Below are 11,932 nucleotides of genomic sequence, written 5' to 3' on the forward strand. Positions count from 1 at the left end.
TGAAAATTCTAAATCTCTTAAGTTTTCTTAACTGTAGTCAACCGCAAACATTAATCTATATAATTTGAAATTTAGAGTTCCTATGCTAAACGCTATAAAAAATGACCCCCTTCCAAAAGTGAGCAATCTATTTTGTCCTTGTCGAATCAAATACTTTTATCGCTAGAGGAAAAATTTGTCGACATAATTTTTTATAGTTATTTGAGAAAAAGCTTATTTAGAACTTTTAAAATACTGTGTCAAAATTGTAAATTCATTGAATCATTCTAAGATCTCTAATTTTTCAAGTTCCGTCTTTTCACAAATTTTCGTCGCTATGCTTTGATTACAACAGGTATCAGATAAATATCTTATTTATTTGCTTGAAATTTCCCGTTTGCCTCAATGGCCCAACGGGTAGCGCGACTGAATTCGAATACCCCCGATCCGCGGCTTACCCGCATGTTTTACAATTTTTTTGTTTTTCGTTTTCTTTATTTTCTTTTTTCTTTTCCTTTTCTAGTCCTTTTCTTTCACAACGAAGGGTTATTCGAATAATTTTTAATTGCTAACACTCCCTAAAAAGCGTTAATTTAGAAAAAAATTTTTTGCACATTTTAGCTTCATGCAAGCACCCGCTATTCTCACTGCGCGCGGGCTCGTTTTATGGGGTCAACTTGTGAAAAAGAACAGCTGTTTTCAAACGCTTGTATCTTTGCCCGTGGTCAAATTTCGAGATTTTTTCTGATATCATTTAAAAACGTTTTTTTTATCTATTCTTCGTCTCAGGATAAGTAAATATTAAAAACAAGTTACTGGAATTTGATGCTATGTATTCTGTCATTATGGTGTCCTGGTAGGATCGTTTAACAAAAACATCAATTTTTGGCTAACTTTCCTTGATATGGCGCCGAGTTTTCAGAGTTTCGAAAAGTTCTGCGAAGAAGGGCTTGAACCGATCACTGTCCGGGGGGGGGGGGGGGGGGGGAATCCCTATAAATTGGGGGTAGGGGAGACCATCGTATTTTTTAGGGTTTGAAATCAGAGGTTTGGTATTTTTTAGGGTCTTCGAACCAAAGCCTTTCGAGATAAAAACCCTGGTATTTTTAGGGTATACGAACGCGAGGTACTTTTTTCTAAAGTAGCGACCCTACAGATTCGCCACGTTTTCGATTTAAAAACTGTGATAATATTATTTTCTGGCATGCACACAAGCCATGCATTCGCGTAAATGCCAAGTCAGCATCCGAGCCAGGATTTTAGGTCTTCTAAATCAACTTTTTGGTATAAAAGTCTACAAAAGGCTTTAGATTATATGATAATGTATACATGTATAGACTATATAGAATAAATAGGTACAGTTTTGTTATATACTGTTATGTCATTTTTCCCTCAGTTTCTGTAAAACAAACAATTTTCCATGAAACTGCAAGGTTGACAATACATTTTCAAACTTCAAAGATGTGTATTTGATGAATGGCATTAAAAGGATGTTTAAAAAAGAATTTTTTAATGGTATTTTTAGGGTTATTTTTTTGTAAGAGGTATTTTTGGGGGTTGTGATTTTTTCGTACCGTATTTTTTTGGGGTCTCCGACGGTCACCCCTATCCCCTTTTACCCCAAAGAACCCCCCGGGGATTACTGCGTCAAAATATCTAATGAAAACGTTTTACGGTTCCCATTTGCTCATTGCATACGAAATACATTAGCCATATTAACCATGCTAAACAAAACTGCATGATTCTATCCAAAATTGAAATACTTTAGATTTGGAATACCTTGCCCCAAGAATCTTTGCAACACAATTTTGAGCAACTGATAAAAAGTACATTTAGCGGCTTAGATCCCCTTAAAATTGCATAGTAAAAGAAATATAGTTAAAATTGCTTGACAGATGTATCACATATGGCAAAAATAACTGAGTGGTTTAGGATGCGAATTTTTCACTCGTATCAAGACAAGATATCCAGATATCCGTTTTACCCTACAATCACTTTACTGCTTTATTTAGTCTCAAAATGATTATAGTGGGACGTTTGCTTTTTCGGTATTGGCCCTTTGTTTGTACGAGAGTGCGGTAAAAGAGCAAAAAACATGCGGTGATGCGGTATTTCAAAACACTTTGAGATGCTCGATTTTGCTTTGTAAACGGCGGTTTTGCGTTAAAAAAAAATAAAAAAAAAACGGAATGACGCGCATGCTCTTCAAAACCTTGTCTTCTTTGCGATATGCGATATTTTCGAAAATTGTGTGCGGCAAATAGAATAGATACAGAATTTATATTAAAAAGCGCGGAGAATAGTCACTATAAGAAAGGGTATAATTATATTTTTATGGATAACATAAGCATTTCTATAAAATAATAAAAACAATTTAGAACTTCAGACAAAATAATTTTCAACAAATTTCCCATTTTAAAAGATCATTTTTAGGGATTAATGTCTTTCCCCAACCCTTGAGACACTATGCAAGTTATTCTTTTTTGAAAGGCAAATATTTATTGCAAACTTATAAACACTAAAGGTCTTTTCACGACTCGATGCATTAACCTTATGATCAACAATCAGCAAAGAAGTCTCGAAATGATTCCGTATACTTAGTAAATACTAAAACTATTTTTACGTACCCTTGACTCGATGCATCATCCTTATGATCAAAAAACAGCAAAGAAGTCTCGAAATAATTCCATATACTTTGCCCATGACCGCCTTCAGGATTTCAAAAAGTTTTGAGAAGTACGGCTATGTACACCCGACCTTAGCGCTCAATTGCTCTAAGAAAATCTGATGGAAACGTTTTTATTTGCGTATTACACACGAAGCTCATTAGCCATTAAATGGGCAAGAAACTGCAGGATTCCATCCGAAATTAGAATACTTTATGTTTTAAGATTAGTTTTGGCAAATTTATGACATCTTACTCAAATGTTAAAATCTTGCAAGACAGTTTTGGATAATTGCTTTACTTCAAAATTGATTTTAGCGGCTTAGCTAAACTAAAAGACTGCCTTAAAAAATCTCATATATAAAGTGCATTTACAGATGTCCATCATATGGCCGCAATCTTTGCAATAATAACCCTAGGTTGCGAGGTTTTCACGAAAAGCAACCCAATCAGCTTACCATGATTGGCTTACCTGTGTATTTAGAAACTTATCTCAAACTGTTTGCAAAAGAAAATTGTTTTTTCTAGCTTACACCATTCAAGTTACGAATTTTCGACGGAGGTTTTAGGTGCCTCGAAGTTTTCTTAGAAAGCCAATCAAGTGCTTGCCAATCAAAAGGACGAAACCAAAAGCCCTTTCCAGCCGCTCACAGTTCTCAGACCATTGAAAACCGTAGTAAAAGTAAGAAAATAAAATGAAACTTTTAATTTAAGCTCTAGCCCCGCAAGACATGTTATCGATTATTTGAAGGCTTTATAACAGAGTCAAATTCTTAAAAACGCAAATTGCTGAAAATGAGGTTTAAAAAATCATGCATATTTTGTGCAAGAGCCGAGCAGGGCTAAATACTATACATTGTAAAGCTTTATCGATAGCAATGTCGACATTAACTTATTCTTCTTTATTTTTGCACATCTTAAATTTTGCGAAAATTTCTCGGCACATTTCGCGAGACTTTACTTTCGCGAACGCGGTAAAAAATGTGGTTGCAGGGGATATAATTTCGCGATTGGATTCGTTTTTTAATGGCGTAACCGACTAATGAAACAAGACCAATATTCATTAAATTTCGCGTGATTAAAACTTCGCGATTCTTTAGTTTGCGACTTTTTTTAAATCGCAAAAAACGCGACTTTAACTACGCGGGAAATTCAAGCAAAATAAGGGATACGGCAAACATAAAGCATTGTGGAGTTTTAAAAATATCGTAGCAACGATTCGTTTACTTACGGACTATAGGGACGGCGATTACACAGCGCGTCGTTTGAAAGGTCGCAAGCGCGTTGGGATAGAGCTCGCTGTAGGAGCGAAACCAAGGCAAATACATCCAGTTAAGGTAGGAATACGTGCTTATTCAACAGTAACAAGACATTTGACTTAATTTCTTAGTCAAAGGCATGCCCCTATTTATCGGGTTACGTTTTATAAAGAAAAACAAAACTGCGATGTGACCAAAGCATATAACATTCCGCGATTAACTGGTATCATAGTCAGAAATACGGAGATATAGACTGTATTCTTTTCCTTGTTGTAACTATATTTATTATTTACTCGTTTGTTTAGAAATTAGTATTGATAGGTCTCAGCATTTGTTTTGCCTAGCAATTTTTTGCCTTTTTCAAAAAATGGGCTGGCACTTTCCTGTCTGTAACGCTTAATACTTACAGCATCGCTAGGATGCGATTCGTTGTCCGTTTTCTAAGAACTCCGCAGACGTATTTAATTGCACAGTGCCATAATATGCCTTCTCTCCTTGTCTTTTCGGACTGTCATAATGATGTGGCGGCACTTGAAGTAAACCGCTGAACAAAAAGACAGGTGTTTTGTCAGTCTAATTTCTTGTGTAAACTTCGGCCTTTCGTCTTGTCAGATTGTGTTTATTGCATCCACTAGGAAAAGGCGCAAAGCGACGAAGATCAACACGAGAACGGGAAAAAGCGTATCGCAAAAGATTTCTTAAGATGGGACACACGGCGGATGCCCAAGTAACAAAGTAAGGGAAAATACAAGGAAATCATCAGACGAAGACAAATCGATACGATAAGAGATATACTTAAGTAAGTCACCGTTTGTTGCTCGCAAAGTTGGTTATGTATGAGGCTTTATTAACCCAAACTGTCGCGATCTCGTACCAGAACAATGAATACAATACATAAAAACTGGAAATATAGTCGATTTCCAGTTTTTGTGTATTGTAGGCTTTATTAACCAATATAACTGGATTAGCGAAACTATGAATCGCAGGGGGATAACCACAATAGGACTTACTAAAAAACAGCATTGTTATTTCCAATTCGCTTCTAAAACTTTCAAAATTATCAAACAGAGATAAAGTCGAGCTGAATTTGAATTTGTCAGTTTTTGAACCGATAGCGGTCAAAATTAGCGCAGTTAAATCTACTCCCTCTACTGATTGCGATTAAGAACCTCATTGACACTTCTTATTGTGCGCATTTCCATTACTGTGATAAAAGTGTATCGTTTTCATTATCATCGCATACAAAATATCATGCCCTTTGTAAATAGTACAGTTGAACGGAGATTGTCTTTATTTATTTACACTGAACGCGATTTCTGTATCTGCTAAGACGGCTACTAATAAAATATTCACAGAGTGGGCTAGTTTATGCCCAAGCTTTCTCAGTCTGTATAAAAGATATTCAATAAATACGGAAGAAATTAACAGATACAAAATATTCAAATGTCAGAAGTGTAAACCCACGCAACCATTCACTATATGCTAACGGGGCCTCGGAGGGTTAGAAGCCTCAATCCCATCTCCTTTTTTAAATACCAAAATCGTTTTCTCAAAGATCTCTTGAGTATTTTATTTCTTACACGGTGTAGAGAACCCGTACACAACTTGCTTTTCTAATGCCATGCGCTTTACTTTACTCTCTTGAGTATTTTATTTCTTACACGGTGTAGAGAACCCGTACACAACTTGCTCTTCTAATGCCATGCGCTTTACTTTACTCTCTTGAGTATTTTATTTCTTACACGGTGTAGAGAACCCGTACACAACTTGTTTTTCTAATGCCATGCGCTTTACTTTACTCTCTTGAGTATTTTATTTCTTACACGGTGTAGAGAACCCGTACACAACTTGCTTTTCTAATGCCATGCGCTTTACTTTACTCTCTTGAGTATTTTATTTCTTACACGGTGGAGAACCCGTACACAACTTGCTTTTCTAATGTCATGCGCTTTACTTTACGGGGATTGCCTTATTATTGCCACGCCAACCAGCCGATTTAGAAAATGGTCGTAGACAATTAATGCTCGTTTATGAAGGCAATGAAATATTATCCGGGGATTTGATGGGCATATGAATTATAACGTATACGTATAAATAGAGCGGCGCAGAAACTTTAGCGCTGGTGCGTCATTATTTTGATATATTGTAATTCTATTCGTGATTCAAATTTCAAATGTTATATTTTCAGTGTGACGTCATGATTTCCATAATGACTATCACGCTCTTCACGAGTACGCTCGTTACCCGGCCGAGTCTTCTCTCCGCTACTTGTGCTACATCAACACAGGGATCGGTCCTTACAAGTCATGTGATTAATGTGACCAATCAGAAGACTGCTCTAGACTGCTACTATCATTGCCTCGGTCACGCGTTCTGTCAGAGTTTGAACTATCACGTCTCTACTAAACTTTGCGAGATCAATAACCGTACGGCCTCCGGGAGGGACAGCTATCTACGAGCCAAGGACGACGGTGTCTACTTTGAAAATCCAAATAGAGGTAAGGGACAAACCATCAGAAAAGTGAAGGGGGGTGGGGGGGGGGGGGAAGGGTGGGGAGGTTTCAGTCGTGCATGTTTTTTTTTTCATGTCTCCAAGATGTGCATAATTTTTTCATCGTTGTATGCTTTTTTCTTGTCCAGTTTGGGCTGCATCCATTTTTTAAGCTTTTCATAGAGTATATCATTTTTTGGTCCGTACCCATCCCCCCCCCCCTTCACGTTTCTAATGGTCCGTCCCATATCAGTCAATTTTGTTTTAAAAACTGTCGTTTTTCTAGCTCGCTCGGTCATTTCCTTATTAGGCATTACATACCATATTTGGGAGTCTCGTTTCAATCATTTTTTTCGCTTTTTTATCGCTCTAGAACTTTGTAAGTCGAGAACTTCCACGTGAACTTGCAGGAATTCGTGTTTACTACGATTTTGCTGGCAGCAATCTTGGAAATGGAGCCTAGTCCCTAACATTTTAGAATATCCCAGATCTCCCGCGCTGTTGCCCCAGGCTCTTTTAGACCATTTAGGAAAACGACAGCCATTGGTTGATATGCTAAGACCCTGGATGGGTTGTGGTGATGGAGGGTGAGGCGGGTTGTGGGGGAGGAAGACAAAGGCCAGTTGTCAACTTACAGCGGCGTAGCCAGGATTTTTAACAGGAGGGGACCCAAAAGGGACTTTCAAGGCATTTTCTCCCGAATTTTAGATAATGTCTTATACATTTACTGTATTTTTGGCTGCTAAAAGGGGGGGGAGGGGTCCGGGCCCCCCTAGGCCACGCCCTGGCTACGCCCCTGGTTTATACAAAAAATAATAATTATAAATTCAATATTTTAAAAGCGTATGCGTCCAGTCTTGTCCTTGGCGATCTTAATGGGTCTGGTTTAGGGTCAGGTGCTCTGTGTGCTCGTAGGTGAATTGCGGAGAAGCGCGGGATCGGAAATGAGTTAAACTGCCTCTGGCTTATGACAGAAATCAGAAAGCCTTTTTTTCTTCAAGTATATATTTTTTATTTTACTGATCTTAATATCCTAATTTTGTATAATTTAGTTAGTTATTTTATCCATATCAAGAAAATTCAGCCAAAAAATGTCGTTTTTGCCAAACGCGGTCACTTCCATAAAAGGAAACTAATATATTCCTTATTTGGAAAGACTGTATGATTCTTGTAATTTTTAAGGTTACCGTACCGCAGGTACTTTGCAAACTTTATGACTTGTAATCAGAAGAGAAAAACACTGACTGTGACCATATTTAGTCAATGGAGAAAGTATCTGAAAAGAAACTAAGAGTCCTCGGTACCAGTCCCTCAAAACGACAAGGTTTTCTTCATATGCTAATGGCGGTGCCCGCATGGGACTCCGTGTCCCGTTGCAACTTAGCCCGAGTGTGGCCCTTTTATTGCTCCCTATAAAGTATATACCGGGAAGCGATAAAAAGAGGGCCTGATATACAAATACTGTTAAATTTTCATGTTCGGGTCCCAAATATTGGGACCACTGCGATTGGCTAGATAACAACGCTAATAAAAAAAGCGCGCTCTGAATAGCCCTTATCAGCATGTAAAAAACGTCTTGCCCAGTTATACCTAAAGGCGCTGGAAAATATGATGCCATAGATAGACCAGGCACCGAATATTCAAGAAATCTGTTTAAGAGAGGGATTGCTTGTGGTACTTCCCGCGAGTTGATCGAGTAATACGTTTGAGTGATACGTTTGAGTTAACTTCCCTGCTTATCCGTTTTGCGTGTCTTTGTTTGTATTGGTATTTTTTTTGTAGTAGTAGTAAAGTTTGACTCGATAAAGTTAAAAAAAGAAGCTAAACCTGTGGTCTTTGTCTTTGTATTTAGTGACGGTAGGATCTAGTGCTAGTTTCCAGGCCTTCTCGTGCCAGGATGTCAAGGATGGGTCAATCAGCCCTGCCAGTGGTGTATTCTGGGTATTGAGTAACCAGGTCTACTGTGACATGCAGAACACAAGTAAGTACTGCGTAAAGCCGGGTTTTCACTAGAGAAATAAATGAGAAAAAAAAGACGTGCGAAAGCATATCAAGCAAAGTAAGCCATATAAAACAACCACATTTAGAAATAACTGTTTTTATATACACTTTCTCACAGTCATTTAAAACGACGTTTCAATGACGTGGGGGCGTTTATTTATCTATCAAATTTCCGCCAGTTAGACTGGTGTGGAAGGTACAAGACAGAGCTAGGCTCCAAAACAAGTACCCCCTTGAGTGTATTGTTAGTAAGCATTTTTAACACTCTCACTGGGGGGAGGGGGGGGGGAGTCACTCACTGCAGGAGGGTCTATTGTGCTCCCAGTGGTTTTTTTACGTTTCTTTGATTTAGGTTAGTGCAATGAAGCTTGACGTGACGAGGCCTCTGGTTTAGTTTCCTTATCCGAGAAGACTGGAAACACAAGAGAATAACTTCAACTCATTTTTGACACAAATTCGAATTCAATTCGCGTAACAAAAGCTCGATTTGCTCGTTTAGTTGAGAATCTTCATGAATGGTTTATCTGAGAGTGAGGACACAGAGAACTTCTTTTTCTTTCGTCTCCAGATCCCAGCTCGTGCCCAGATCCCTTTTGCGAAAACGGCGGGACATGCAAAGTGCTCAGCGGTGGTTATCATTGCACATGCGCAATAAATTTCCAAGGACTACGCTGCGACAAAGGTGTGTATTTAACGCCTGACTACTGAAAAGTAAAAACCCTTAATTAAATAAAGATGGCTGATCACAGTATTTTTTAACATTTCCCGCAAAATATGTATCCAAACAAATATATCCGTCAGCTAATTCAAGCAAGTAAAATACTTCTGATCAAATTTCGTTTCTAAAGTATCAGACACAATCTTGGCTTTTTTAAAGTTCTTGTAAAAAGACCGTTGCATTTACAAATACAAACAATAACAAATTAGTGGTTAATTGACATTCTTAAAAGAGGTAATCACACGTGTAAGAGTAAGAGTGAGAGTGATTCTACCTTTCCTTATTTGGCTTTATTTTTCAAGATGACTATTACTAGTACTTTGTTATCTTATACTGGCTTTTTATACCTTTAGCTGGGGACCCGTGCCTGTCAAATCCCTGCCTTAACAATGGGACGTGCTCCGCGACAAACCAAAATTACAGCTGCTCGTGCCAGAGATTCTTTAACGGAACCAACTGCGAAAACGATGCAGGTAAGAGAGTCACAAACAAGATTAAGAACGGATAGAAGGTCAGACAGACGGATAGACGGTCAGACACACAGGATAGACTGTCAGAAAGACGGATAGACGGTCAGACAGATTTCCATCGGCCCAATCGTTGGTGGCTATTTTGAAGTTTATTTTTTGCAAAAGCCGATGGATTCTAAATTGTAAATAATAATGTAGTGGTTGATCGATAATAGCTGGAGGTGACACACACAGAAACGGCAAAACGGCATGTAAGGCAAATTAGTATTAAAAATGCTTTTTTTTTTTATTAAAAGCCCCAGAATGTAGAAACTATCAAGTACTTTCGGATAAAGAAAGACACGTGACCATTCCCACAACAGTGGACCAATCTGACGAGCTTCTTCCAGTCACGTGGTATCGGTTTACTCACGAGGCTGGCAATAGAATGCCAACCACGTGTCCAGCGAGTAACAATCTTTGTGGTGCTGTGATGCCGGGATGGCTCAATGGAGCTGAGCCTGCGATGGAAGAGGGAGCGGTTACTCGCAGAGCGTGTTTTTACTTCAGTGGTGACTGCTGCAATCTTGAGAATACCATCAAAATTCGCAATTGCGGGTCGTATTTTGTCTATTATTTGGAAAAGATTCCTTTTAATGGTTTCCTGAGATATTGCGGAGCGTGGTAGCAAGGGAAATGCAATGCAAAACTAAAGATGATTTGTCAAGAAGGTCTTATCATCTGCGCTCGAGGGCCAAGCGCTGTTTTCTTCTGTTACGAATGTTCTCTGCGGTAGAGACCTAAGGAAGCATCCGCAATGACCGCTAAATTTTCGAGCATGTGCAAGGTTGCTGTGTGCAGCTTCGATGTGTTAAAAAAAATTTGTGGGGTGTGTCGAGAAGCCTTGACCTTTCCCTGCGTCGTGTGTACATAATTGGACACGTCACGTCACGTCACGCCGCCATATATTTTACACTTCCACTAAAAAACAAGTCCCGCCGCAATGCATCCATTCAAACAAGTAACTTCACAGTTGTGGAAGTAAACAAAACGTCGAAATTTCAAATTATAAACAATAGCAGAGGTGCTAAATTGATGTCTTTTAAAACCCCGTACGGGACTCAAAACTACCGCGAGGCATACGTGGTGTGTGCTTGCTATTTAACGTGATAGGTGTACATGAGACACGAGAACAAGTACGCAAGGGCCGTATTCAAGTGTGACCGCCTTATTTTTTTCGTGAAAGAATTGTGTCAGGGCCGTAGCCCTCCAATATTCTAAAATAAAGAAATCAATGGTTTAAGAAACCAATGGTTTCTTAATGTTTCTGTATTGTGCTTCCCTTAATATTTCAAGGCCTACTACAGCTTCGTTCGTTTACTATGCGCTGACTACTGACTACGAGGAGCGTAGCGAGAGGCCTCGGGACAAAACTGCAGTCAAATGCCAATTCAGCCCAGGATGCAAACTATAGGCAACAAACCTGACAACAGCTCGTGTTGTCGGAGTGAAGCTGGAGCCTTTGATACCCAGGGTAGCTATGTGGGTACATACGCCAGTGCTGAAAAACGCAAGACTACTTCCAGTACCGCGCGGTTAAACCAGCCTTTTTGTTTTGAAATGGCGGCGTTTTACCGGCAAACTGTCACATTTTGGTGAATGCTTAGAAAACTAGACCAAACCTAAGGCTATAATTTTTCGTTATGACTCCATCATTATCAAACAAATCTGTCATCTTTTGTACAGTATGGTTTTAATGCTGTACAGTTAGTCAAAACAACGACTGAAGTCATCCTTTCGTACCTTTACTCGAACGAGTCAACACTGAGATTTTGTTTGTTTTCGCCAGAACACGCGCATGCGCATTCGTTATTCAGCATTATCGGTACATACCAGAGGAGGCTATGATGATCACGTGACAAATTGCATCGTATCCAGTGTTTCCTCTCCGTGTAACAAGTTTACATAGCATAGCAAGAAGCTTTGATGGTCACATGACATGCACGTGACAAATTCCGTACATGCACGTGGCATCCATTGTGCTAGAAGCTTTGATATGGTCACGTGAAATGAACGTTTGTTCTGAATAATTGCACGTGACAAATTGCGTACATGCACGTGGCGTCCAGCAGGCCCGTTCCCAGATATTGGGGTGTGCAAAATCCGAAAAAGTGGACCAATTTTTTTCGGGGGGCTGGGGGGGGGGGGGGGGGGGGGGAGTGATGGAAGGAGTTCTCTGACAAACATCTGACCATCCACGAAAGAACAAAAAGGAATTTTTTAGCACGTCCATTGGGAACCGAAAGTGGACCTTCGGCCGTTGTGTGTGTGTGCGTTCGCACCCCCCCCCCCCCCCTGGGTACGGGCCTG

The 11,932-nt window shown here is 39.3% G+C and overlaps 1 protein-coding gene across 2 annotated transcripts; it reads left to right on the top strand.

Moving 5' to 3' along the window:
* The first annotated feature begins 4,389 nt into the window (after positions 1 to 4,389).
* LOC5518387 (delta-like protein 1) lies at positions 4,390 to 10,869 on the top strand. 2 transcript variants are annotated; one of them, XM_032363096.2, is made up of 6 exons: positions 4,390 to 4,702; positions 6,092 to 6,401; positions 8,247 to 8,375; positions 8,964 to 9,077; positions 9,467 to 9,586; positions 9,880 to 10,869. In XM_032363096.2, the coding sequence occupies exons 2-6, from the start codon at positions 6,101 to 6,103 to the stop codon at positions 10,248 to 10,250; spliced, it is 1,035 nt and encodes a 344-aa protein (XP_032218987.1). In that variant the 5' UTR covers positions 4,390 to 4,702; positions 6,092 to 6,100; the 3' UTR covers positions 10,251 to 10,869. The 2 variants fall into 2 exon arrangements, with proteins under 2 accessions (XP_032218987.1, XP_048590139.1); XM_048734182.1 differs by having other exon boundaries at positions 4,390 to 4,638.
* Positions 10,870 to 11,932: the final 1,063 nt, after the last annotated feature.

The sequence above is a fragment of the Nematostella vectensis genome, chromosome 11, assembly GCF_932526225.1.
Source record: "Nematostella vectensis chromosome 11, jaNemVect1.1, whole genome shotgun sequence".
Lineage (NCBI taxonomy): Eukaryota > Metazoa > Cnidaria > Anthozoa > Actiniaria > Edwardsiidae > Nematostella > Nematostella vectensis.

Bases quoted from the DNA above. Each gene is read 5' to 3' on its own strand.
- LOC5518387 (XM_032363096.2), top strand. From the start codon at position 6,101: ATGATTTCCATAATGACTATCACGCTCTTCACGAGTACGCTCGTTACC. The intron at 6,402-8,246 runs GTAAGGGACAAA...CTTTGTATTTAG, and splicing joins CTTTGAAAATCCAAATAGAG to TGACGGTAGGATCTAGTGCT. The intron at 9,587-9,879 runs GTAAGAGAGTCA...TTTTATTAAAAG, and splicing joins CAACTGCGAAAACGATGCAG to CCCCAGAATGTAGAAACTAT.